The following is a 26,905-nucleotide window of genomic DNA, read 5'->3' as shown; positions in this document are numbered from 1 at the left end:
AGCAAACTTATGTGTAATATGAGCTATGGTTATAAATGCGAACGGCATATACTTATTTACTTTATTTATGTATCTAATACCTTCCAAAATACCTAAACAAATTACATAATCGTGTATGGTGTTAATTAGATAGAAACACATTTTCTGAAAAATTGCGTACAACAGTCTATGTATGTATATGCATACATACCTGCAAATCTATGTATACATACATACACGGCAAAAAATAAAATAATATGCATACGTACTAAACCGTAGACAAATACATCGCGATTGAAATTGAGTACTAGTTCCACGGAATGCGTACTCAACTTAAGTACGTATTACGTACTGGCATTAAGTACGCATATTTTCATCACCCATATAACTTAGAGTACGTATGCGTACTTAATTGGGAGTTGGCCGAAGGCGCTTATTTAAAAAAGGACGAAATTCTAAGCCACACTGCTGATCGGCTGCACTTATTATTAATCTTGCTCAATTAGATATTTAAAACTAATTAACATGTGATGTGACATCCAAATTTCCAACAATGGAAGAATTAATGGAGTACGCTGGTATTTTTGACATACTAAAAGTTTTGCAACTTGAACAATATTCCCAAATATTCCATGGTAAGTTTTTGTGAACAAATATTTGTGTCTTTTGCGTATCCCAGGATTAAAAAAAAAATGTGTGTATTTTGTTAGAAAACCTGCTCACCGATAAAAATTTGCTGCTATTAACGAATTCTGGAATTCTTGTTGAGCAGCTGAAGGAAATTATTCCACCGTTAGCCCATCGATTACTAATCCTTCAACAATTGAATCAGACGACCTTTTCAACGCCCAGCGGACAAATAGGAAACGATGCGCTTTCATCAAATCAGGTGAACTGTACAATATGTAATAAAAGTATAAATAGTACGTGGATTTCCATTTGGGGCCACATGCGTTACCAACATTTCGTGACCCAGACACGAAAGCTTTGGGAGTGCCCTTTCTGCAAATCGATGCTTCAGCGATTCAGAAATTTCAAACTCCATGTTAAAGGTCACTTGAATCAAAACATTAGCTCGAAGCCATTGCCCACTAGTATGAGTACAGAAAATGTACTGCAAAATCAAGAAGAGAATTTACCAATTAACCAAGCCGAACAAAATGATTCCATTGAATGTGACATTAGGCCAGACTTGGAGGATAAAATAAGCAAATTACTTTCAAGAGCCGTCAAGTTCGTAGTTAATTTAAAAAGTAATGGAAAATTGTCTTTAGTCATGTGCAAGGATATAATGACTTCTGTAACTGATCTTATCAATGATTTTATTGACGTCTCTAAAGATATTTGCATAAATTCTGTCACTGTGGAACAGTCAACTGATCTTTTAACTCAGCTCAAGAACCCATTCTCATCAGTAGAAAGTGACTATCTGCTGCGAAAATATTTGGAACATTTTGAGTTTTTAATTCCGGCGCAAGAAGTTGTACTGGATTCGCATCTTAAACGAAAAAATGGGAAATCGGTTGTTTGCTTTGATACATTACAATATATTCCAATAGATCAAGTTCTTAAAAAAGTTTTGGGGCTACCTGGACTGATGGAAAGTATTATTAAAATTAACTCAAACATTCAGAATGATGTGTATATATCTCCAGTTTGTGGCAAGTATTTGAAACAAAAATTAGCCAAATTCGATGTGCCAGTCGTGTTTTTAATATTTTATTATGATGAAGTGGAAGTGTGTAATCCTCTCGGATCTCGCCATGGCCAACATAAGTTAGGAAATTGTTACTTTTCAATATTAAACTCTTTTAATAAGTATTCTTCTAAATTGGACAATATTTTCTTATGTTGCTCATTTAAGTCAACTCTTCTGAAGCAATATCCAATATCTCGAATCCTTCAGCAACCAATTTCAGCAATAACCAATTTATGCGAGGAGACGCTAAAAATATCAAGTGAATCGTACACTGGGGAAGTTCAAGTTTGCTTAGGTCAAGTCACAGGTGATAACCTTGGATTGCACCAAATTTTTGGATTTTCAGAGTCTTTTGTTTCCAATTATCCTTGTCGTTTTTGTCGCATGCCAAGATTTAAGTGTTTAAAATCTGGGAAGGATTCTGCTCTACATCGTCGAACCAAAATTAATTATGAAGAAGACCTAAAAATTGGCAACTTAGCAAAAACAGGCGTGAAAGTCGATTCAGTGTTTAATTCTGTTCCAAATTTCCACGTTACTGAAAACTTTTGTCCTGATGTAATGCACGATATCTTAGAAGGAGTTGCACCCTTAAATATGAAACTCGTACTCAAGCATTTAATTCAAACTGGAGTGACAAATATTGAGCAAATTAATAATAGAATATCGGCGCATAATTATGGGCATTTAGGTAAGGACAAGCCGTCACCCTTGAGTCTTGGAACAATCGAATCTTCCGAAACTTTATTTGGACAATCGGCTGGGCAGACATATTGCCTTCTTCAAAATTTTGCATTTTTATTTGGAGATAAAATTGAACCAAATTCTCCTCACTGGAGACTTTTCCTCACATTTCTGGATATAATGGACATCATTATGAGCCCACACATCTCAGATTCAAGCCTGCCTTATTTGGAAGCATTAATTGAGGATCATCACAACTTATTCCAAATTGTTAGCAACAGATCACTGCGACCAAAACACCACCATATGCTGCATTATCCGGAAGCAATAAGGCAAATAGGACCATTACTCTGCTATTGGTCAATGAGATTTGAGGCGAGACAAAATTTTTCAAGCAAGTTGCGAAGGTCGGATCAAACTATAAAAATATTGCAAAGTCGGTGGCAAATAGGAATCAACTTATGCTGAGCTATAAACTTTTTGAAAACAAATCGGTTGAAGAAATTGACATTGTTGCACAAGAGTGCACATTATCAGTCGTTCACGACTTAAAGTATAAAAATATTTTGTGCAACGAATTATCAATCGACTCAGAAATGTTCTTAATGACGTATAAAAGCGTATCGTTCAACGGAACTAAAATTAAACCAAATGACATAGTTTTACTTAAGTGGTTAGATGAGGACGAAATGCCAAAATTTGTGAAAGTTTTGATGATACTAAAAATTGAAACCAATTTTACGGTTTTAATTCAGCATCTTCATACCATTCACTTCGAAGAACATTACCATGCCTATCTTGTCAGACACTTGGAAAAACACAGCATTTGTAACATGTCTGAATTAGATTTAGTTAAGCCGTTACTGTGGAAGGCCACCGGGGAAAATATAATGACGAAGTTGCCATTTACATGTTCGTAACGTGAGAATTAAATAAATAGGTAGAAATTCTAGGACTGATTTTGTGTATTATGAAGGAGTTTGTGCTTGTGTAATCATTGCATATTGTCTGTATTTAGGTTCAGTCCCTGAATAATATTGAAATTCCAGACCCATCCAATTCTGATTTCCCACCACGACCAAGAACTCCCTTAACACAAGATAATCGCCACAGCAGACCAAAAAGGCGGAAGCTATTTCATGGCGAGGAACCGGATATAATTGTAAGCCAGCTTTCATATTTTTGATACTCTTTCCCGAACAATTTATGTATGAGTATTAATACTTATTTGTAATATTTTTTTAGGACATTCACGCGATCCTGACCAAGTCTGACTTAGAGACAAGAACATCAAACGGCAAAAAAATTATTGATACTGCAGCAAACAGAAACCCCCTCAACTTTCAATTAAGAAAAAAACTGGTGGCTACTGCGTGCCATACTTTAATGAGTAAGACAAATTCCAGTCGACCATCCACTGACCAACGGTCTCAATTAGCAGCGTGCATCGTCAATCAACTCTTCGGTTATATGAGTTCTCAGGAGCGCATTAATTTGCAGGTGAATATATATATATAAGTTAATGATCGATAATTAGATACAAAAAAATAACATGTTCTTGGCATTAATTATTTGCAGATGTCTTATTTCACACCCTCTTGCACGTATAAAGATCAACAGGGAAAAGCTATAAGTAAGCGTCCAATGGGATATATTCAGTCATGGTTTGTTAACTTTTGGAATACAAATAAGCCTTCCGCCAACACTGAAACTAACGCCGATACAGAAGTTGCTAACAAAGGTTTAGCTATATATAAAACATATACAATCGGATAGCTCAACTATTTTTGTGTTGTGTAGATAAAGACTCCCTGGACGAGATTTTGAAAATACAGGACTGGTTAAAGTGTAATAAAGGCCCCCCTCAGAAAGTGTTTGAAAAACTGAACCAGACTTTTTTTACGCGGAAGGATTTTGTCAAGACAGCAAAAGATTTTAGCTCCATTGTCGCCAGTTGGCCCAGACTATTCGATGTCGATGGAGCGGTATGTCACATTATATTGATCTCATGTCAATACTATTTAGCTAAAAATCTGTGGCCGTAGAACCCGTGGGGACATTAATATAGTAGGATAGGGAAGGGAGGGGTTTATGTAACATGTGTAGATGATGGGGACATCGAATAACCATGAGGACATTGTTCCCCACGCTTCCGGGGCCACAGGTAAAATTCATGCAATGATAATTCCAGATCCAAAATGATTTTTCCTCATTGTTTCCGTTGTCGTCGGACAATTTATTTCACGAGTGGAGCAAGGTGGCAACAAAATTGATTGCTTACGGAGAAAGTATGAAACGATCGCTATCGACTATTGGGATTTCTTCTGAAATGTCTTCCAGTAATAACGTTATTATTAATATTATATTTATTATGAAATAACGATAATATTATATATTTAGCCTGTCCGGATGTGTCGGCATTATTTCTGTTGGCGCTATTGATTAGACCCAAAAATAAGAAAATTTCACAAATAGATGCAGCTGAGGCATTTATAAAGGTTGGAAACTTTGTCTCGATTGTGTAGTGCTTGTTTGTATCAAACATGCCCATTTTTATTTGCTTAGGTCACAATCAGCGAGGACATTCAAAGCTTGATCACATCCAAGACATCAAATCATCCGCAAGTAGTTGCAGTGGGCAACAAATTTAACCTGGACTTCACCGAGTTTTTTGTGTTATTTGAAGGAAAAGGAGTGAAATGTGACAGTTTGCTGCAAGCTATAGATTTATCGTTTAAGTCTTTCTATGTTTTCCGCATTGAATTTCCGAGTCAATGTTATGGTGCTTACCAATTTTTAGACTACGCAATTTATAAAATGAAGCCAGTTTGTACTGTTTCATCAACTGTCAAGGAATTGACGGCTTATGCTTGTTGTGAGAATTTGTTAAGTACCACTTAGATTTGTTAATATTTATAATATATATCATTTATGCTTTTGTGGCTAACCTTGCATATGGATATTACTTTGTAATAATTAGGGATTATGTATTTAATTGAACAATAACATTAATTTGTATTTACCAATTGAACTAGAAATAAAGGCCAAGCAAACAATTTGCGCATAGTTAATGAATTTTGCATTTATTTTAAATACGCACGGACCAAGATTTCGGTAGCATTAGGAATTCAAAATAAGTACTCGTGAGCCCACAAACAGTGTATATTTGTACATGCATTTACTCCCTTGCGTCCTAAATTGTAGTACATCTTTGATATCAAATCCTAATTATTATGCACTTTATTATACTCGGAGAGCGTCACGTAGATCAGCGTCCAATTGCTCTTAAACTTTAGTGGGAATGTGCTTAAATGCATCTAGTACGCATTACGTACTCATCTTGAGTTCTAATAGCTCTTGGGTCAAAATTCGATACGTATGTACTCAAGTCTCAATACGGATATACTTAAACACCGTACGGATTTTTTAGCGTGTACATACTATCGTTTCAGAATATTTACTATCCAAAATTTAATACAAAATTTGTTGACGTATGTAAGAAAACATGTATTTATGTATATATGTACACGACAGAGTAATCGGATATCACACATTAAAACATGTTTCGCTGAACGATTACATATTTACATATATTTGCATATTTATTTTATGCATGAACACACTATGTACATATGTACTGGAACGTACTTACATATTCCTTTCAATGGCAGAGTAATAAGTTATTACTAATAGCATTAAACTAAATTTGAACCTTTAATTTCTTCTAGATTTTAAACTATCTCAAAGTTTCCAATGGATACATTCTCGGATTTCATATGCTCTCACCGACCGGCCAGCAAGGTCATAAGATCAAAAATACTTCCCCATCATAGCGAAATAAATTTACATACGTCATACGTTCTTGAATAAATTATGACGATCAAATGTGCGTTTAAGGATTACCATAAAAAATTTTAATCAATTTGGCATAATACGTGCGAAATAAAGTATATTTTCGTCAAACGAAAACATTGCGTGTCTACATACATTTACCGCCCAAGTAGCGGTATTATTTTAGACACAGCTTAATGTATTAATTGCAAGTCCATACATATAAAAATTCATATACAAGTACATTAAATAACAAATAATAGCATACACCATCATTATTTTACAGAATTTAAAGTTATTCCTTGATATTTATACGCGTGCATATTTATGATTATGCATAATTAAACCAGAATATGACGCAGAATGTCGTTTTGTCCCATATATTATAGCATCTCATACCACGATACCACTACCTGATTCTCCAGTTTTCTACAGCGTATTACGTGACTAGGGTTTATCGATAATAATTACTTACTTCAATATCCGCCAATTTATACAAACAAATGTCAACCATCCTTGATCCTACCCATATTTAAGCTAAATTAAGCAATTTCGTCAAGCTAAAACCGTTCCATACTTCAGACTGGCGAACAAACAGACACTATGGATAAATAGATAACCAGTTCCACTGTAAAAATGAATATAAAATTCATTCCCTCTACTTTAGCTTTGTTAACAAAAATAATAACTTACTCCCAAATTTTTTCGATATTTTCGATACCCTTATTGTACACATTCCGATATGGCAAGACCAACTTTTCGCTATGTCAAACCTACCGGACGAAAGAGTGGGATGAAATGATAATATTTTTAAATATTTTTCTGGGTATAAAATTAATGCGCTGAAAGCAATCAATGTATTTGATCCGCAGGAATTATAGGGAAATATTGGAGTTATATTTTTTCTAGTGATTATTGGGGGTGAGGTTGGGATTCTGGCTTTCGTGGAGGAATTGAGACAGAGAGGATTGCTGTATGTTAGGTTTTTGTTCTTTACGAAGAAATTGAGATACAAGGTTTTAAAATTAAGTAAATACATAAATACACATATTGGTATTTAAGCTAGGTACGTTCTTCTTTAAGTTAAAACAATATTCCTACGGAATTAAACTGACCTGATATATTCATTAATGCGTTTATCCACACCGTGTTCGGAGAATTGAATTGCGTTAGAGTATTCCCTTATCAATAAAAATAATCAGTCAACCCATATCGCAAAAAATGACAAATAAAGCAATTCGCAATCAAAGCCGACAATCATGCAATTCTCGAAGTAGGTCAGGTTTTCCACTTCTGTATCACCGAATCTCAACAAATTCACATGTTTGGTCAAATGCTTGCTGCTGCTAAGCTCAATTGTTTTAAAATGTTGCCATTTATATTCTTAATTGCTCAACTAACGAATTATTTCTTGATTTGTCACGCTGGAAATAATGGGATCGATATCTTATCTCTCGTGCCAAAAATATCTGCAGCATCATATTCATTCCATGAGCCATTTGTGAACACGTATTGCGACGACAATTTCCCACCAGGTTTCGTTTACTATGGCTGCTGCTCCGAAAAATATCCCAAATCGCACTGTTTCCTGAACAATTATGAGAGCCGAGATGCATTTTGCGAGACACAAAATTTGTATGCAAATCGTTTCAGTTACAATTGTAGTAACGTTCTGGTGGATAAAAACTGCACACTGCCAAAGGGGCGATGCTACTGTTGTTCAGGGTGAGTTATTAAAAAATTCTAATATATTGATACAAAACAGATATTATTGCCGAACTTCATTTTGCAGTGATGCCCCCACTGTGCCCGGGAGCAGACCTATCCGTCCACCCCAGTCGGCTGATCTCACAGGTTAAAAAATATGCCAATATGAATGTTATGCAAACGTAACGAGCCCAGCCGTATCTCATACTTTAGATTGGGGCCAATTTGGCGATATGTAATTGTAGCGTTTACTCTTATCAGAAACTTAATGTACATGTGTACGGATGTACCTATTCTTTTTTTGACGGCATCTTACAATGGAGGTCTCCCGACGTCACAGATTTGGACCAAACTAGCGTCAATCGACCACAAATATAATTAGTACGAAATTTGCAAATGGCACTATCTGCCAATGCTCAAGTTTTGCGGAGATATTTGCATCCCAAGCTGGAAAAATGCGCAGCAAATTTTAAAAATGAAATATTTGCCAGCCTTGGGGGTGCGTTTTCTCCTCTTTTTATGCAAATATCTCCGCCAAACTTGAGCATTGGCAGATAGTGCTATTTGCAAATTTCGTACTAATTATATTTGTGGTCGATTGACGCTTGTTTGGTCCAAATCTGTGAGCATACGTTGGGAGACCTCCATTGTTAGTTTTATACAAATTCTAGATCCGTCGTTTTGCGGAACCATAACGACGGACCATTTTTTCGGTGGGAACTACACCTTGGCATACATCACGGAACAAACTGCTTGGGAAGTTTCCCTGTTTGACTCGCTTTCTTACACGTTAAACGAAGGGACAAAGTCAGGGTTCGGAAAACCCCTGGGTTTTTGTAGAAAAACCCAACCCCGTGGATTTTTCCGGGGTTTTTGGGGTTTTTGTGGGTTTTTGGGTTTTTGGGTTTTTGTAGATTTTGGGGCAGGTTGAACCAGAATTCCCAAAATTATTTATTAGAGAAATACTAATTTAATATACAATTTTAACATGTAATTTTAACCGTTATCATTGATTGGGACTGTTACATCCAAAATGCATGTTTGACATGTAAACCTGGAAATATGTAATGATTTTTAGAAATTCAAGTCGCAAATGAAAATTCTCAAAATTTCAAGATGAATCAGAGAAGTTAATTAGCATTGATCTACTTAGTAGTTTAAGAGATTTTGTTGCAATCTGCCTCAAAATCCTACAAAAACCCCGGAAAAACCCACAAAAACCCGCAAAAACCCCATTAAGCATTAGGGTTTTTCCGGAAATTTGATACCCCAAAAACCCACAAAAACCCCAAAAACCCCAACCCACAATAACCCGGGGTAGCGAACCCTGGACAAAGTTCGTTAACGTGATGAATCCCAACTGTCGCGTGACGATATGTCACAGACACTACGGAGAAACCGCATTTTTCGCGGAATGCCTCCACTTTACCCACCATGGTCGAAATAAATACATGACGGTGATACATAACTTACTTACATATTGGGTAATTTACCAAAACTACCTAATTCGTTTTTCCGAACATTTTTAGGACAGAGATTACGATACAGTTTCAATAAGTTGCGGCTGCATGGTAATGGCAATCAAGTACCATATTTATTTGTTCCCATTAATTTTTAACCTGAATGGTGCAATTTATCACAGAATGGACCACTTAATAACAATGAATGCAGCAAACAGCAAGACGTCGTGCCACCAGATGTAAAATCGGATACATGTCAGCCTCAAACTTTACAATTAGATACTGACACGTGTGCAGTACTTTATCAAGAATACGGCTGCCAATCCTGTCATTTTGACGCGATTCGTCTTACCAATTGTCCTACCTCGTTTAATCCGAGTAATTTCGCGGTAATTAGATCGCTCCGCGTTAATTCTGGTTGCAGCGTTCGAGCATCGGCTGCTCAAGATTTTATCCACCTTAACGAAACGACATCAATCGTGCCGGAAGTAAGTATAGTAGGCATTGTCAAATATTGTCATATGTACATAACTAGGTAATTACAATTATTGTACAAAATGGTGACTATTTATGTTTTTTGCCCAAAACACCACGTATGGCACGGATTACTTGCATTCAACACTTTCAACTGCACCTGCGAACCAAAGATCTTCATAGAACATGATACTGCTTCACTTTCTGGTACGTTGGTAAATATTCAATGCATACATGTTCACTTTCATTCATTTGACTGATTATGATAGAGAATGATAGTGAATGAAAAAGAATTTCCTCTGATTTGAATGAAAATGAGTGAAAGATTCAGTCATTTCAGTTGAATGACTGTGAATGAAAGATTTCTTACTCATTTCATTTTTCACCTTATGCTTAATACATGGGGCGAAGTAACAAATGAAGTCAGATGAAGTGAAGTGAAACGAGTTTGAAAGAAAATGACTGACAAGGGAACCTCAACTGCTGTCCCATCTCGATTTGCTTCGTAATAGCCTTAATCTACAGATAATTTAATTAAACTAAAACTTTGTCATAGAACATGCGGTGCAAAATCACGTTTTCGCGAAATATTTGGCGAGAACTGCACCAAAACCTGCCAATGCTTTTAACATATCCCCCAGCCTTTCGAATGATGAAATGAACTTTATAGAATATTGAAAAATATTTATGTACCCGTCCGCATAATTTCAGCCCGGTCACGAATATGCAAAAAGTGATGCAGACATTTGCCAATTATTTGCAAATTGAGAAAATCGGAAAAAATTTGCAAATTTGAATTCTTGGTTCATTTAAATTGAACAAAATTAACAAGTTTAGCTAATGCAATATACAATATTCTTATTGCAAAAAATTTGCAAAAATTCGCAAAAATTGAAGTTCGCAATTTTCCATGAAAATTAGTTAAAATAACCAATGCTAATCTATTTTTTACATATTTTTCGAAATTATTTGCCATATTTATTGTTGCAAGTTGCAAAAAATTGCAATGTGTGGCGTGATTTTTAGTTCTTAAACAAATTAGCTTTTCCTTCATTCGTACATGCATATGTATATAAATGATAATTTTTTAGTTTGTATAATGAAAGGATAATGAAAAATTGAAAAATTGCGTACTTCAATCATTGCAAATTTTTGCAATTTTTTTTGCAATAAGAAAATTGCATTTTACATTAGTTACAATTTTGTTGAATTTAAAGGGACGAAGAATTCAAATTTGCGAAATTTTTCCGATTTTCGCAATTTGCAAATAATTGGCAAATGTCTGCATCACTTTTTTCATATTCGTGACCGGGCTAAAATTACGCAGACGGGTACATAAATATTTTTTCAATATTCTCTGAAGTTCATTTCATCATTCGAAAGGCTGGGGGCTATGTTAAAAGTATTGGGAAAATGCAGGTTTTGGTGTAGTTCTAGCCAAATATTTCGCGAAAACGTGATTTTGCACCGCATGTTCTATGATAAAGTTTTAGTTTCGTTAAATTATCTGTCGATTAAGGCTATTACGAAGGAAATCGAGATGGGACAGTTATTTAGGTTCCCTTGTGAGTATGAATGAAAATCTTCACTCAGAAATCGAGATGATTGAACTTTGAATGGAAAAAGTTTTTTTTGAACAGGTATGATGCAATGATGTGCAAGTAATCTATGTACCATTTGCAAATTATGACTTTTAAGGAGGGGCCATCGCTGGGATTGCAATCGGCTTAATTGTAATGGTCACTTCAGCAGTAGGACTGACTTACTGCGTGAAGAGAAGGAAACGCAAGACCTGCTTCACGCCGGAAGAAACAGAGCAACTTAAGCACGAACTATTTAGTGGAGGGGAGATAACGAGTTGGACTCGACCGGAAGTGAATCCAACAAAGTTTATCGCCATCACTAATAATGATGGAAATGAGGAATATTCTATTAAGAGGCAGAACATTGAACGTATGCATATATTTACTTATGTACATTTTATCGATTGAAAACCCGAAAATGAGACGACAGACAATTATGGACATGTCCACATGGAACTTTGAGATTGGCAGTGCCGTAGTTTCTCAGAGTTCTCGATTTTTGTAAAAGTTCAAACTTGCGTGGAAGGAGAGTAGTTGTCCATATCAGATTTACCTATGTACCAAGTCAGAACTTATCCACTCCATAAATTTAAAGTATCCGAATAATTTCAGTTTTCAAGAATATTCTACTCGGCCGCGGAAATTATGGCGTCATCTACAAAGGAAGCGTTACCTCGGAACCGGATCAGCACAAGGTGGACTGCGCCATAAAAACTGTGAATGAATTAACTGCTAGACTTGATGATCTCAGATTACTCATGAACGAAATTAAGATAATGTCCCGTGTTGGTCGACACGAAAATGTGGTCCAGTTTTTGGGATTTTATTGTAATTTCCATCCCAAGAAATGTATGAACATAAACGCAATATTTCAATTTATTTATAGTTCCAAATTTTTATGTAAATTTGATTACGTACATACATAATTTTGAAAATTGTGATGCAGGGGAATTTTTATACTTGATGGAGCTTTGCGTGGACAATTTGCACAGATATCTTCTTCAAGCTAGGAATTGGCAAAATGCTTCCACATCCACGGTTAACGCTCAGTTGCAACAAAGGGGATATATTTTTCATGCAGATGCCGCACCAATTGAAGAATTGTTAGTAGAAACTTAGAAGATTAGAATCAGAATTTATGAAGTGAAGCAATACAATTATAACATTAAATTATTCACCTATTTCCGGTTTACTTAGAAGATCAGGTCCTCAGCTCGGCACACCGTCTTTCACAATTCCACAGACCGAGATTCGAAAATGGTCGGCCGAAATTGCAACCGGAATGGACTACCTGACGACGAAAAATGTACCGCAAATTATTTGCATATAAATATTTATTTCTGCTATTAATAAACGGAGAAATTCACATTTAGTTGCTCCATATTGACCTTGCAAGTCGCAATGTGCTACTTTCGACGAGTTTAACTGCTAAAATTAGTGATTTTGGACTCAGCAAGAACCTATATGACACCTTGTATTACAAAAAAATTCAAGGAGGCCATGTGAGTTGTTGTGGTAGACAAATTTTGAAAAAAATGTAGCATGTTTTCAAATAATTTATTTCCAGATTTGGATTCCTGTTAAGTGGAATAGCTTCGAGTCGCTGATGGGGCTCAAGTTCTGGTCGTACGGGGTGACAATTTGGGAAATTTTTAGCCTCGGCGAGGAGCCTTATCCGGACCTGGGTGAAATGGTGGACATTATCAGATTCCTTAATAGTGGACAAAGACTCCCATGTCCGAAATCTTGTGACGATGAAACGTAACGACATTTTCAAATTTCCTTGCAGTAATAAATATTTAGAAAAGTGCACTAGCCGCACGAATATTTTATTTTAGTTTTGCTCTGATGAAACAATGCTGGGAACTGGATCCGACAAAAAGACCAAGTTTCTCCAAGATCGGAATGTTCTTTAAAAACTATGCGACACAGACTGATGCAGTTTGTTAAATATTTAGTTAATAATGCATTCAAATTCCTTCATACTATAACTATTTGTATTGTGGATAAAATTAAAATACCTTATTCATACTCATTGTTAGGATTTGCCCTTTCCACATGATGACAATGCTTTTATGTTGATTCATTGGAGTTTAAATTGTTTTCGCAGAGCATAGAATATGCATAGAAATTGTTTTCGCAGAGCATGTATAATTTACATTAAAAAAAAGCTGATAGTAATGATTTATATGTACGTACATATGTATGAACAACTCTGCATCTTCGCTTCAAACTATTACATATACCCTTTCCCAGTCAGGTCGACAGAGTTTGAGTTTAAATCGTACAGAAGACTGCTATCGTATTTTTAAGTAGTTTAGTTCCTTTTTTATTCAAATCAAATGATGTTGTTCATGTTTGGGAGTAATATCTGTATCAGTTCTGGTAGTAAGTTTTGGTTGAATGCGTTAGGAATTTCAAGAGATATAGAGGTATGCGTGAACAGTAGGTGTGTCAAAAGGATACGACCTTCTACGCTTATCTTATGTTCTACTTTTATTACATACATCCTGCCGTTTTTTATTGCTTCTTGTTGGATTACATCAGCATAACACAAAGATAGACCATAATATCATTATTAGCAATTATACATCCTTTGCAGTTTTTGAATATCATATCCAGTCAACTCTGTGTTGGTAAAAATTTCAGTCCCATTCTAGAATAAACCGTTACAACGCATGTAACCAAGGGGTGAAAGGAGTGTCATACGTCAATGTGAATATCAAATTGTTCGAAAATTTGTTAAGATTGACACTTCTGACGTGTTTTCGACTTTTGTGTCTTATTTGTGTCAAATTTAACAGTTGATAACCCTTATGTGACCTTTATATGACCTCTGAGGTCAAAATGGAGGTCACCATTGAATTCTGGGTTAAATTTCAGTTGAAATTGAAATAGATATGTCCTATGACCTTTACATGACCTCTGAGGTCAAAATGGAGGTCACCATTGAATTTGACATTGAAAAATAGTTAAAAATGATGTGTCACATGCCAAAACTGACAAGTGACACTTTTTCGTCACTTTTCGTCACCGTGACGATGTCATCGTCACAGGTGACGTCCAACCGCAAAATGACATGAATTTTCGAATTCCTCATTGAAAAATAGTTAAAAATGATGTGTCACATGTCAAAACTGACACGTGACACTTTTTCGTCACTTTTCGTCACTGTGACGACGTCATCGTCACAGGTGACGATGTCACAGTGTCCATCTTCGCACTCGTCCTGTCCATTGACGTTAGGAGTTTACGTTCAAAATTTCAAGTGTCTATGTCTTTTCGTTCAAAAGTTATCGGAGCTACGGACAGACAGACGGACGGACGGACGAACGGACGGACGGACAGACAGACGGACATAACGATCTTATAAAGGGCTTTCACCCCTTAATAAAGCAAATGTTTTAAAATTGACGAATATTTTGTAAACTGTGTACATTTATATGAAAAACTTGAGGCAGTAGTGTGATTTTATGATCCTCAAAGCTATTGCATACCTCCAAACTCGTAATTTATGACGACTACTTAGGTATTTATCTGTAACTAACCTTAGTCAAAATCGTTGGCTGCCCATTACTACTGAACCCTTGGCTGTTATAATGCATAATCGAGCGGACATCGTACGGTACTCCGAAGGTTATGGAACCTTGCAAAATGTCATATGCAAAGTGGTAGTCTGTATAACATAGATAATTTTAGATAAGATCTTATCCATCATGTATTTACTTTTCCTTCCTTAAATTTAGTTATGACTCACCTTGGATAATATTTTCATACAAAACATCAATATGGTCATCCCGATCTGGACGACATTGTTCGTGGGTGTACCCAAGGATGGACTCGTGAATCAGGATCGATGCCGTTACGCACCCGTCGTGTTGGAGGTTCAATTCCAGTATAAATTTAAATTAATGTAACGTACATATGTAAATACACTGGAGATCTCCCAATGTATGCTCTCCGATGTTAATAAAATTAGTGTCAATCTGTCACAACTTCAATTAATGTGGAATTTATAAATTACATTATTTCATTAACAGAAAACGGGGTAACAGTTGACCTACAGGTTCCATGCCTGTCAATTTATTTCGCGTTTTCTCCGCTTTTGATGCAACTGATAAACCTTAGAATTGGCAGATTGTGTTATTGGACACTTTCATCTTTATTAAATTTGTGATCGATTGACACTATTTTGATGAAAATCGGAGGGCACACCCTGGGAGAGATTTATTGATATTGATAGCCAAATTTTGCAATAAAAAATTACACACCTGTCGACCACCAAGCCGTCCCAGGTACGACCAACACCCTGACCCTGACGCACCCCGCACAATTTCAACATAATCCCCCGTAGGTTCAGAGTCTTGCGGCCACATGAGGATTCTGATACACAAATGAGTCGATAATTCGTACAGACCTTCATTTATGATGGCCATCTCGTCCTTATCTGCGAAAAACATATGTACATACGAGCTCAATAAATAAATTTTAAAAAACAAACTTAGGTGAAGGACGCGCTTAAAATATTAAAACAAGAAGCATTACAAAATGTCATAAATCGTTTAATATTTACTAACTTTTACTTCACCGGGGGCCCAACTAACACAGGAAAAAAGGTATACTTTCAAGGATTTGGAACAATTATACGAAATGCGTAATATGTATTTGTATATTAAACTTGCAAGATTTGAATGATTATCTTTCAATAAATCGCGACACCTCTTATAGAGGAAATTTGCTCATGTTTTGGCGTATTTTTAATAACTTCTGTAATGCTGCCCTTCATATTTAATCAAGTCGTTGGTTTAGCTACATTTATTATTGATTATCATTGCTTTGAAAATTTAACAGTTGGGCCCCCGGTGAAGTAAAAGTTAATAAATATTAAGCGATTTATGACATTTTTTAATGCTTCTTGTTTTAATATTTTAAGCGCGTCCTTCACCTAAGTTTGTTTTTTAAAATTTATTTATTTAATTATTTTTAGTGATTTGTGAACTTATATGCATAAAATCATATGCAATTATAAAATCTTAAACGTTGTTAATTCTCCTGTTTGTGGATGCGTGGCATGCCAATTTAATCCCCCAGTTTCAGAATTTTAAGGATTGTTCTGTTCTGTCAAGGATGCCTTGACACTTAGCGATCTAATAATAACGTAATTCGATTGTCTAGCAACATTGGATATGTTGAGTATTGAATAGCGATGCTGAATAAACTATCACCGCACGTTAGCAACCAGTAACTTAACACGTAAATAGGTTGCCTAATGCAAATATTTCAAAAAGCTCTAATTCCGTCAGTTTTGATCCGATTAAGTCGAACAAAGGCTTACAATTTGCGTATTATCCTGGAGAATAATAAAAATGGCAAGCCCCCGGTCGGAAACACTTCCTTGATGCCAAGAAATGGATTTGAAATTTTAGGCATCGGACTTTCTACCTGAAGGAATTAGAATTTTTGAAAAAATAAAAAAAAACGTATCTGTAAAACAGAATTCTCTGGTTTTTTTGTTTCAGCATGTTTTCCATGCAACGAACGGTTTGGGCGAAATCTCAGTGCGACCTTTTCAAAGTTGCAGCTGATTGCATACCTAGGCTTCGCCGTAACCATGGTGATCTTTTAACATGATCACCTTATGGTTACTCTTCCTTCACCTAAGAAAAATAATTTTAGTGATTGGTAATTTAAATTTGTGACAGCTTACTAAAAGTGGGGTCAGGATGGACATAAAACCCATCTCGCCATCGGTTTTGCTCATCTGGTAGGCCGGATTTGGCTTGGAGTTGTTCCTCGGTGAATTTTATGTCAAAAATTGGGTTGACGAAGGAAGGATATTCCATTGGTTTTACATCTATACAGGGAAAAAAAATTTAACTCGGTAATTTTTTAAATTTGTATCCACTCATTGTCTCTAATTTCAAAGAACTGTCATATCTCCTAATAATGAGCGGAAGCGATAAGAAACGGTTTCTTAGAAACCTGCCCGTTGAGGAAAATTGTTTCACAAATTGGGAACACTTGGTATAGCAAATTATCAAAAAATAGTAATGAAATTACTATTTTTTATTATTAATTATTTTTACTATTAATTACACAAAATGATTTTTTGTAAAATTTCATGACAACACACCCCATCACCAGATAAGGATATTTGAACCTAAGTAATCTCCCACTCCCTCAAAGAATTGGAAATATTGTTATGAAAATCGCTTTCCAAAGTTGTACATATATTTAGTGACAAACAGACGATACATACATATTTATACGGACTGCTTACAATTCTCTGGTTTGGTCGGTGGGTGTGGTCGTACCACGGGAACTGCTAGAATGGTCGTAATCCCGCAGAAAACTGACAGGATAACGCTAAACCCTTGGATGATTCTTACGTGAAGTTAGAAGTGTGTTACTAAATGGAGTGACGGGTTTTCGAAGTTCAATGAAGCCAAAATTATATTTATAGTCCTCTTTTATTTATTAGTGTAACAATGTTATCACACATCGACCATACATATATCAGCATGACGATAATATTGGGATTTCCAGGTTCATATGTGAGACAAACAAGCGAGATTAAAATTATGCAACGGCAAATTTCATATGTAAAACATCAATGATAATCATATCTCTCGTAACGATTTAAACGAATAGCAGCGTTTATATTTCATGATTTCATGATAATTTTCTTATGCGTGTATTTCTATAGCATTAAGAGATATGGTAATTAAATTGAAATTATGAAATATACACGCAACTATTCACAAGAAGTTCAGGCGGCTCCACAGATTGAACTTTTAAGAAAATGTCAGTGATACAGGTACATACATAAATATAGTTTTATCATATCCGAGGAAAGTCAGTATTAATTTTGTAAATATTTTCAAAAATTTCCTAGCCCAAGGTAAAAATGTAAGAGAAAAAATCAAGTCTGTTACCTATTTCTTTACAATTTGAGCACTTGGTTTTCATTTCCTCATAGTTACATAATTACATTTAATACAAGATCATCGTACAATTGGTTCTAAGAGTTTTCATTTCCACATACTTATTTGCATTTAAAAGGAAGTCTTCAATCCAGACCAGCTTCTAAATACGTGAAAATTATTTATCTATTTAAAAGTTATCAAAATACAGTCTTTAATAAACTAATATTTGGTGAGATTTGCGGAATAATTATAGACCCTTTAGATTATTATCTTGTTTAAGACATTTATATGCCCCCTCACCTAAGCCAAGTTTTGTAACCAATTTTTAGATAACAAATAATTTAACAAGTGGTATTTTTACACTGTTGGGTAATAATTATTAATATTATTACGTAAGCGTTACCAACACAACATAACTAATACGCATGTTTATTTATCTGACACTGCAAAGTGTTCATATAACATAATTGTACATTCATTGATAAATATGCAGGGTATTCAATCGCCATAGTCACACAATCTGAAAGTCATTAAAAATGAATCGAGATACCTATGTATTCTATGTACATTCATATAGCAAATTGGAGTGCGGATCTAATGGGCATACTCCCTTTTGATACTATTTATGTAGATAAACTGACAAAGTTACTAATTTATTTCTGGAAATAAAGCCAGTTAATAATTTTACACGATCTGTAGTCGATTTTTCCTTCTTCGTAGCTACAATGACCTCAAAATAAATACGTTCGAAATGACCTGTGAAGAGTATTGTACAAACATGTGTAATTTTTAACATAGTACCTAGTAGTACCTAGTAGGTATGTACATTAGACTTAGGCAGTTATAAAATCTGATTCGCTCAGCCGGTTACAAAAGGGTCAGACAAGCCATGAGTGACATTTTTTACCCTGTTGATCGCTACATTTTTGTAGCAATAAATATTTACATTTTACATTTCGTTGGTTAAAGTTTGTCTATTTTTCATAATGTTTCTTCGCTTCACCAAATGATGGTATGCAAACGATAATAAGGCATTTTCGCGAACAAATGATTTCATTATTTATTATTCTTTGTATCTATTCAGCAAGTTTGAATTTGTCCTCAATCTTTGCTGGAATTAAAGAACACAACATTATACTCAATTACAGATAAATGACAGTTACATACATAATCAACATATTACGAAAAACCACTTACTCGACTCCGTCAGAAACTTGTGATCGTTCAATACTTTTATAAGAATGGCAACATTTGCTTTTCCCCCTTCTCGTGAGCCCCAGACGCTAAGGATCTTACTAAGCAGTTCATATTTCGACATGATGGCCACCATATACTGCGGCCTCCACTGTACTAGCTCCACTTCCGGGATGCCTAACCAGCCACAAAACGCGACCCATTCGTTAATGAGGTTAGGCTCGATGAGCAGTATGTCCACTATTTTTGACCGTACGGTTTGATCGGATAAACGATACGCTGATAGCGCAGCAGCCAAAGCGGGCGTGGTGGTTGTTTGGTTTTTGTCTAGCTCAGGTACGTCGAGATGTTCCAAAGAATCTGAAATTTGTTGAGGATAATTTGAACGTAGATATTTCAATTTTTCCATCAACTCATCGAACAACATGAAATTTATAATTGCAGTTTTCTTAACGGCTGAACTATTTGAGGTATTCTGAACTATTTTAGGTATCATGTTGAGGTTAATATTTCTATTTTAGATGTACATACCAGCAGCGCTTTTGAACTTTTCGTCTTCTAAGATTTTTCGAAGGGCTTGCACAGTAGCCTTATTTCCTAAGGGCCCTTGCCATGCTTCCAACAATTCCGTGTAATAATCGGTAGCATTACCTTTTGCTAAATTATGAGTATTTTGTATCCTTTTCCTCGTGACTGGATCAATACCTAAAATTCTTGCGAACTGGTTACTCCCATTAGAAAGGGGGCCGTCCTGGATTAATATTTCTACCACTTGAACAATTGGGAAGGACGACATATTTGAATTCAAATTCTATGACTTTTGTTAGAATTTTTGTCCTACGTAAATGAAAAAATAATACTTAATGGATTTGATGTAGACTGACTGGGTTTGCACTTCCAACTTTACAGTTATATGCATATATGAAGTCATGGATTATGTCATGGTGGAATAATCACGAATTGTAAATGTATTCCCGTTATCTTGTTTGTTTAATTGGTTGTTGTATGTATGAAAGCATATTTATAAAATGTTGTTGTTTAGTAATCCATTGTAATAAAAGAAACGTAAGAAATCATTCTGTCTCGAATAGTTTAGACGATATTGCGTACATTTTTAATGAGGTACTCAATTCAGCAATTTATACTTAATTATATATTGCTTGGAATAAAATTAGATCTTATGTGTTTGAGCTTTTGGGCGAAACTTCCCAAATTTCGTAATATTATGCAAGTAAATTTGCCAGACTTTCGATATATGTATGCAAATCTGCAAAAGTGAGCCCCCAATGGGAAGATATTAATTTTACAAATTTGTACGCATGGATCAATTACTTACAGTTAAAAATATATGTACTAACCTAAGATTTCACAAATTTTTTCGGGAACTTCAATTTTGTGGATTTTGTGTAATTGGAAAAACTACACAAAATTCTGCCATTGAATGAATCACTTTTAAATTAATAGCGAACATTCCAACCTATGTACCTTCAAAAAGAATCCTAAATACATAAATATTGATATCCAGCATTGACAAGGTTGCGGTAATTAATGACAATAATTGTTACGCATAAGTTCAATTTTTGTCTTCAAGCAGCCTACTTGTTTCCTGTCTGTCGCATTGTATCTGTAGTTCATTACATCATCATTACCTCATTTTTTTTTTACAAATGACCGATCTCGCCTTTTTGCATGAAATAAATTTATGTAAATAAATACATACATGTCATTACAAGTATTGAACTGATTTGCAAAGCGAATATGAACAATGCTCTGATAAAATGTGATTAATCGTCCTGCTTGATAACACTTTAATGTGAATGAATCATTGTCAAAATATCACTTTATTTGAGCCACATATTTAATTAAACATTTGAGGACGTTTATCTCAGGCCTAGAACAACAGGATGTTTACGCTTCTTTCATCCAAGCCTTTACTGTTGACTTATCGGCCAGGACGCGAATTTGCATTTGATTTTGTCTGGAAGTTTTTACACAAAATTAGTACAGCGAATCAAATGAAATATTGAAGAATGCGCAATACGCAATTTAGAATACATATTAACCACTTACTCTCAGAATCAAGAAATTCACCCGATCTTAACACTTTTATCAGGTTGGCAACGTTGCCTTCGCTCCCTTCTCTGGATCCCCAAAGGCTTAAGATATGATTAAGCAGGGCATAATTCGTCATGCAGCCATTCGAATACTGCTGCTTGCATGTTATCAACTCCCCTTTCGGGATATCTAAGTCGTCACAAAACCTTTCCCATGCCGTAAGCAGAGGTACCTGATTTTGCAAGGTTTTCGTAACATCTCTCCGCACGGCTTGATTCGACAAAAGGAAGACGGACATGTCGGTCGAGGCGGGTGTTGGGGTCGACGTGGTGGCGTCAGACATGTCGGCCTGGGTGGGTTGGTCGACTGAGTTTTTAGATGGATCTGGTACGTCGAGATGTTCCAATAAATCTGGAATTAAAGAGAAATATAGAAATTTGAAGTCACCGCCTCATAGAAATTTTACACGCAAAAATCTCCATGCTAATGTATTGAACTGCCAATGGAAGTCTCCCAAGTTATGTTTGCTTTCTGATTTTGACCAGATTGTCAACTGATCAGAAATTAAATTAGTATGAAATTTAGCTAAGACACGATCTCCAAATGGTCATGTTCGGCGAAGATATTTGCCTCCAGAGATGAGAATACGCATCATAAAGGTTTTCGACATATTTTAAACTTTTAAAATTTTCTGTGCCTTTTGTCTTTTTCTGATGCAAATATCCCTGCCAAACCTGCCCACTGGGAAATCGTGTCTTTTGCAAATTTGATACTAATTAAATTTGTGATAGATTGACAATAAGTGTACTGGATAAATTCAAATTTTGTCTTTCATTTTAAGATGTATATAGGGTACATACCAGCAGCACTCTGGAATTCTCCTTGCTCCAGAATTCCTCGAAGTTTGCCCACGGTTGCGTCTTTCCCTAAACGCCCTGCCCAGTTTTCTAGCAATTCGGTGTAATAATTGGTAGAAGTATTTGTTCCTAAAGTATGATTACTGCGTATCTTATCCCTCGCGACTGCATCAATGCCAAGTAACTTTGCAAACTCGTTACTCCCACGAGAAAGTGTTGGGTCGTGAATTAGAATTTTTACCACGGCAGCAATTGGGAATTGGGACATAATTGAACTGAAACTGTGCAACTTTTGCTACAACTTTTTTTCTACGGGAAGAATAATCCTTGATGGATTTGATGCAGTTTGGTGAAGTTGGCAGTTTGGTGAAGTTGGCAGTTACGTAGTCGCGATTACGGGACGGTTGAATAACCAACGTGAGATAGCAAATTCATCGCCCTTATCAATCGTTTGTACATATTTAATCGAGTATAATAAAATTGAGAAGTCGTTGAATTTTGTGTTGAATGAGATAATGGTGATGATCCAGAGATCTTAACTTTTCACTGTATAGTGGCATTAGTAAAAAATGTCGATTCTTCAACTCAAGGTAGTGTTTTTGATACAATGGAGGTCTCATACTTTCCGATTTTGACCACACTAAATACATAGTGTTAATTGATTACAAATTTAATTACTATGGCATTTCTATATAAGACACAATCTGCAAATGAACAGGTTTGGCAGAGATATGTATATGTTTGCATACGAAGAGGAGAATTTGGAAACTGTAAAGTTTTTCAACCTTGGGGTGCGCTTTATCCTCTTTTTAGTGCCATTTGCAAATTTCATACTAGTTGAATTTGTGATCGATTGTCACTAGTTGGGTCCAAATCGGAAAGCGTACATTGGGAGACATCCATTGTAAGTATGTAGAACAGTAATTATAGAAAATTCGAACTAATCATGTGTCCACTATTATAATACAGAATTATGCATTGAAGTTAAAATGACATATGACATTAGAAACTCATAAAAGCAGTAGCCTCAGAGTCGTTGAGAATGTGCCCACACGGTTATTCGATGTCCCGATCATCTGTCGATGTTATATGAATGAACCCATTCCTCCCTATCTTATAATGTTAATGTCCCTACACCTTCTGTGGCCACAGAACCAATTTGTTATATTAATTAGTGCCGAATTTACGCACATACTTACCGTTTTAATTCAAGATAAATATTACAATTTGGGAAGATATATTAAGTCTATGATGATATTTTAAAACAGTTTGAAATAATTTTCCCCATGCTTATGTACTCTTATACACAGGCTTCACCACTAGTAGATAAAATAATACTTGTCACCCAGAACATGTACATAAATGAACGTTTGTTGACGGTTGAGAATAAAGTTTCGGTGGTGAACGTTTTTACCATTGTTTAACTTCATCGTGTGTGATATGTGTGATGGATTTCGGAGAATTTTGACCCATAGTTGAGAGGAGGTCCACTCTCCATATACCTAAATTTCCCCAAATTTATTTACTACTATTAGTATTCAAAATTTGAAATATTTGAATTTCAAATATTTAGTACTACATAAATAACTATGCATAAATTCATCTCGGCATAAGAATATAAATATGTAATTAATTACATATTTATGAATAATAATTGAATGAATAATAATTATTATTCACAAGTTTTGTAAGAGAAGCTTGTAAACAAAGCATGCATGACAATCCGACACACGCAAATCGATGGCTATATAAGTATTTATGTACATAAATGCATACGTACATATGTATCCACACGTACATATATACATACATACATTTGCTGTTCCCAGAAAATTTTGCACATGTAACACCCCTCCGTCGAAAGATTTGTTTACCTGTGCCAATAATGCGAAGATAAAAAATGACTATTTTTGCCAACTCTTTTCTTCATTTGACACGCCAGAGTGTTACACAACTCGTTTACATATGTATGCAATGGTTAAATACTTTTAGCCTTTAAAGATATTTATAGCAGAACACTGCACTTCACAAATCCTTCCCTGTCCAACATCTCATCCTTCTTCTTGTACTCGCTTCCGTACACCTTCGTCTTCCATTCTCTCAAATATCAAGTCATTTTTTACGGCGCACATCTGTTTCGAACGCAATTGTACGACTTAATTCACACATTTTTAAAACGACGACTCTGTTACAGCGTTCAGTACCACTTGGTAACGAAATTACCACTGCAAACATGTGCACCGTTTAGCCGTATCGTTAGCGTGGCAACGATTTTCCATTAAACGGTGACATTCAATTCAAATGGTTACATAAAAAATAAAATACAATCCCGAAAAAAATTCAAATTTCTGATTTGTGCCAACAATTTGGTACCAAGGTATAGTACCAAACTTGATGTACATATGTGCAAAAAATTTAAGTCGACCAGCAACCATTAGAGCTAAATTGCAAATACACTATTAATTTCGCGAAAAGTTTGGACAATATTGCTTAAATTTACATAAGTATTATGCAACCCACACCCGTTGTAGCTCCGGCCATAATAGTGCACCAATCGCCGCCACAATACCAGGCCCGTGATTTTCGCCATGATCCAGTTCTCGCAACGGAGGAGAAATACTGTTTCCAGACAAAAACAAAGTTAAAAGTACATGACAAAATTTTGTCATCGACGCTAAAGTTTCTGGATGAGACCAGTGGAAAGTCGATCATTAAGTGTGAAGGGAAAGTGTTTAGTTTAACGGATAAGAAAGTACTGAAAGATTCAGAAGATGGGCAAGTTATTTGTACAATTAAAAAAGAGCTGAAAACCTTGGCAGGAATTTATAAAATTTATAATAAGGTACTTACCTACATATGTACTTGATTATGACAATTTTGTGTGCGTTGCTAGTGGGTGGGCTCACGTCAACATTATTTTTCATAAGAAATTAATTTGTAAATTAATTGTGAAATAATCTTGAGAAATAAAACATGTTAATTTCCTATCTTTTTTATCAGAACAAAAAATAAGATTATATTTGTGTGAATTTTTAGAGAAGCTTTGAAAATTTCTTAATATGAGACAAATCAATTTGTGAGATTTTCGAGCTACTCGAAAGTATTTTTGAGAAAGATGTCAAGTGAATTGTGAACACTCCAATAGAAAGATATTAATTTTATGAATATTTATCCCTCGATAAACTAGATATTGACAATTAAATAATTATATATCTACAATTATATTATTTCTAAAATTTCTAAAATTTTCCGGCTTATTATGTTTTTTTCAAGTTTTCTCAATTTTTTAAAATTGAAAATTAAAAAAAACAAGTTTCCAAATGAAATGACAAGGTTTTAATAAATCGTGGTCATTCCTACTTGCAGGGAAATAAAGAAATCTGCAAAATTTCTGAGGAAAGGACCGCCTGCAAAGCCAAGTTCACCGGACACTTCACCGACGCGGGGAACAGGCATCCCGAGAGGAAAATTCTGGTCAAAGCTAATCTGGAGAGAAAACATTGCTGCATTTATCTCCAAGAAGAATCCTACATCGTGATGGCCAACATGGAGAAAGTTCCGGTAATTCAGGCCAATTATTTTCATGCCATTTGTATTATTTTCCATTAAGCATCTTACATATTTCATTTCAATCACGTTGTATCCGAAATTGTTTAAATCATCATTACATAAATCTACATTTTTTAATTGATGAAAATTTCTAACTTGTATAGCACAAAGTGGCCAACTCGCCCATAGGCGAGGACGAGTACCTGATTGAAATCGAGGCTGGAGTGGACGCTGCTCTTATCCTGGCGCTCTGCGTGGTCGTGATGAACGAAAATGCCGCATTTAATATGCCACGTCTAGCAGTCTAAAGAAATTAGAGGTAGAACCGTGAATGTATTCACTACAAGTTCGCATCGTTATGTAATTTCGTTTAAACGTTAGCAAAAATTTCTAAATACCTACATATTTAACCGACTATGAAACTGATCGAATCTCTACCTGGGTAAAAATTGTAAATTTTCATTGTTTCTAAAACATGTTTTCTTAGCTGATGCGAACATGTATCGAATATCCCATAATTTCGTATAGTCATAAATTACCTTCATATATATATAAATTCAGAATGAATAAACATTATAGATTTTTATCGAACTATTCACATTTATTCTCTATATCACGATTAAGCACATGTGTCCGCATACATATTTGGTACTAGAGAAATTGTTAAAGTTGGCCACATTTAGTCAAGCAAACTTGCTTATCAAAGCTTTAGCAATCGTTGTTACTGATTTTTCGATAAGTACTGAAGCCGGGCTGGGATCTGCGATGTCTAAAAAGTCCTGTTTGATGGGAATCGAGCGTGCACGCGCTCTCACCTACTTTAGCCAATTTTAAACTTTGACCTAGAGATGCGAAATTTGGCATGCAAATGCACCAACATATGCTGCATCATAATATAACATCAATT

At 35.3% G+C, this 26,905-nt stretch overlaps 5 protein-coding genes and 1 long non-coding RNA gene across 9 annotated transcripts; 3 read left to right on the top strand and 3 right to left on the bottom strand.

Annotated features, from left to right (window-relative positions):
• The first annotated feature begins 331 nt into the window (after nt 1–331).
• On the top strand, nt 332–6,073 carry LOC110850250. The gene is made up of 9 exons (XM_035851706.1): nt 332–614; nt 690–868; nt 3,381–3,524; nt 3,608–3,862; nt 3,941–4,103; nt 4,163–4,347; nt 4,554–4,701; nt 4,763–4,860; nt 4,928–6,073. Exons 1-9 carry the CDS (start codon nt 533–535, stop codon nt 5,261–5,263), a joined length of 1,590 nt encoding a protein of 529 aa, XP_035707599.1. The 5' UTR covers nt 332–532; the 3' UTR covers nt 5,264–6,073.
• Nucleotides 6,074–7,507: 1,434 nt separating this feature from the next.
• On the top strand, nt 7,508–13,448 carry LOC118435644 (fibroblast growth factor receptor-like). 4 transcript variants are annotated; one of them, XM_035851993.1, is made up of 11 exons: nt 7,508–7,918; nt 7,986–8,047; nt 9,430–9,471; nt 9,543–10,041; nt 11,533–11,787; nt 12,030–12,266; nt 12,364–12,520; nt 12,618–12,723; nt 12,791–12,919; nt 12,985–13,178; nt 13,256–13,448. In XM_035851993.1, the coding sequence occupies exons 4-11, from the start codon at nt 9,918–9,920 to the stop codon at nt 13,365–13,367; spliced, it is 1,314 nt and encodes a 437-aa protein (XP_035707886.1). In that variant the 5' UTR covers nt 7,508–7,918; nt 7,986–8,047; nt 9,430–9,471; nt 9,543–9,917; the 3' UTR covers nt 13,368–13,448. The 4 variants fall into 4 exon arrangements, with proteins under 4 accessions (XP_035707886.1, XP_035707884.1, XP_035707885.1 ...); XM_035851991.1 differs by having other exon boundaries at nt 7,511–7,918; nt 12,615–12,723; XM_035851992.1 differs by lacking the exons at nt 7,508–7,918; nt 7,986–8,047 and adding an exon at nt 9,208–9,357 and having other exon boundaries at nt 12,615–12,723.
• On the bottom strand, nt 12,276–13,023 carry LOC110849931. The gene is made up of 3 exons (XR_004834940.1): nt 12,785–13,023; nt 12,596–12,708; nt 12,276–12,531 (listed from the first exon to the last, which is right to left on the bottom strand). It is a non-coding gene; the product is annotated as an uncharacterized LOC110849931 (long non-coding RNA).
• A 4,937-nt stretch (nt 13,449–18,385) lies between the features above and the next one.
• On the bottom strand, nt 18,386–20,438 carry LOC110849824. The gene is made up of 3 exons (XM_022097278.2): nt 20,069–20,438; nt 19,541–19,897; nt 18,386–19,454 (listed from the first exon to the last, which is right to left on the bottom strand). The coding sequence occupies exons 1-3, from the start codon at nt 20,331–20,333 to the stop codon at nt 19,420–19,422; spliced, it is 657 nt and encodes a 218-aa protein (XP_021952970.1). The 5' UTR covers nt 20,334–20,438; the 3' UTR covers nt 18,386–19,419.
• Nucleotides 20,439–21,349: 911 nt separating this feature from the next.
• LOC110849816 lies at nt 21,350–22,840 on the bottom strand. Its single transcript, XM_022097267.2, has 3 exons — nt 22,453–22,840; nt 21,608–22,003; nt 21,350–21,515 (listed from the first exon to the last, which is right to left on the bottom strand). Exons 1-3 carry the CDS (start codon nt 22,715–22,717, stop codon nt 21,469–21,471), a joined length of 708 nt encoding a protein of 235 aa, XP_021952959.1. The 5' UTR covers nt 22,718–22,840; the 3' UTR covers nt 21,350–21,468.
• Nucleotides 22,841–24,488: 1,648 nt separating this feature from the next.
• Nucleotides 24,489–26,592, top strand: LOC110849841. Its single transcript, XM_022097303.2, has 3 exons — nt 24,489–25,291; nt 25,816–26,010; nt 26,163–26,592. The coding sequence occupies exons 1-3, from the start codon at nt 24,959–24,961 to the stop codon at nt 26,304–26,306; spliced, it is 672 nt and encodes a 223-aa protein (XP_021952995.1). The 5' UTR covers nt 24,489–24,958; the 3' UTR covers nt 26,307–26,592.
• Nucleotides 26,593–26,905: the final 313 nt, after the last annotated feature.

The sequence above is a fragment of the Folsomia candida genome, unplaced genomic scaffold, assembly GCF_002217175.1.
Source record: "Folsomia candida strain VU population unplaced genomic scaffold, ASM221717v1 Fcan01_Sc005, whole genome shotgun sequence".
Taxonomy (NCBI): Eukaryota; Metazoa; Arthropoda; class Collembola; order Entomobryomorpha; family Isotomidae; genus Folsomia; species Folsomia candida.
This window is presented reverse-complemented; position numbering and strand designations above follow the sequence as displayed.

Excerpts from the sequence above, each read along its gene's own strand:
- LOC110849824 (XM_022097278.2), bottom strand. The coding sequence starts at position 20,333 with ATGTCGTCCTTCCCAATTGTTCAAGTGGTAGAAATATTAATCCAGGAC. Across the intron at positions 19,898-20,068 it reads AAAGTTCAAAAGCGCTGCTG|ATTCTTTGGAACATCTCGAC; the intron begins GTATGTACATCT and ends AACAAATTTCAG. Across the intron at positions 19,455-19,540 it reads CAAGTTTCTGACGGAGTCGA|CAAAGATTGAGGACAAATTC; the intron begins GTAAGTGGTTTT and ends CTTTAATTCCAG.
- LOC110849816 (XM_022097267.2), bottom strand. The coding sequence starts at position 22,717 with ATGTCCCAATTCCCAATTGCTGCCGTGGTAAAAATTCTAATTCACGAC. Across the intron at positions 22,004-22,452 it reads AGAATTCCAGAGTGCTGCTG|ATTTATTGGAACATCTCGAC; the intron begins GTATGTACCCTA and ends CTTTAATTCCAG. Across the intron at positions 21,516-21,607 it reads TGAATTTCTTGATTCTGAGA|ACAAAATCAAATGCAAATTC; the intron begins GTAAGTGGTTAA and ends AAAAACTTCCAG.
- LOC110850250 (XM_035851706.1), top strand. The coding sequence starts at position 533 with ATGGAAGAATTAATGGAGTACGCTGGTATTTTTGACATACTAAAAGTT. Across the intron at positions 3,863-3,940 it reads AGGAGCGCATTAATTTGCAG|ATGTCTTATTTCACACCCTC; the intron begins GTGAATATATAT and ends AATTATTTGCAG. Across the intron at positions 4,104-4,162 it reads TACAGAAGTTGCTAACAAAG|ATAAAGACTCCCTGGACGAG; the intron begins GTTTAGCTATAT and ends TGTGTTGTGTAG.
- LOC118435644 (XM_035851991.1), top strand. The coding sequence starts at position 9,918 with ATGGTGACTATTTATGTTTTTTGCCCAAAACACCACGTATGGCACGGA. Across the intron at positions 10,042-11,532 it reads TGATACTGCTTCACTTTCTG|GAGGGGCCATCGCTGGGATT; the intron begins GTACGTTGGTAA and ends ATGACTTTTAAG. Across the intron at positions 13,179-13,255 it reads AAATCTTGTGACGATGAAAC|TTTTGCTCTGATGAAACAAT; the intron begins GTAACGACATTT and ends ATTTTATTTTAG.
- LOC110849841 (XM_022097303.2), top strand. The coding sequence starts at position 24,959 with ATGCAACCCACACCCGTTGTAGCTCCGGCCATAATAGTGCACCAATCG. Across the intron at positions 25,292-25,815 it reads TTTATAAAATTTATAATAAG|GGAAATAAAGAAATCTGCAA; the intron begins GTACTTACCTAC and ends TCCTACTTGCAG. Across the intron at positions 26,011-26,162 it reads CCAACATGGAGAAAGTTCCG|CACAAAGTGGCCAACTCGCC; the intron begins GTAATTCAGGCC and ends TAACTTGTATAG.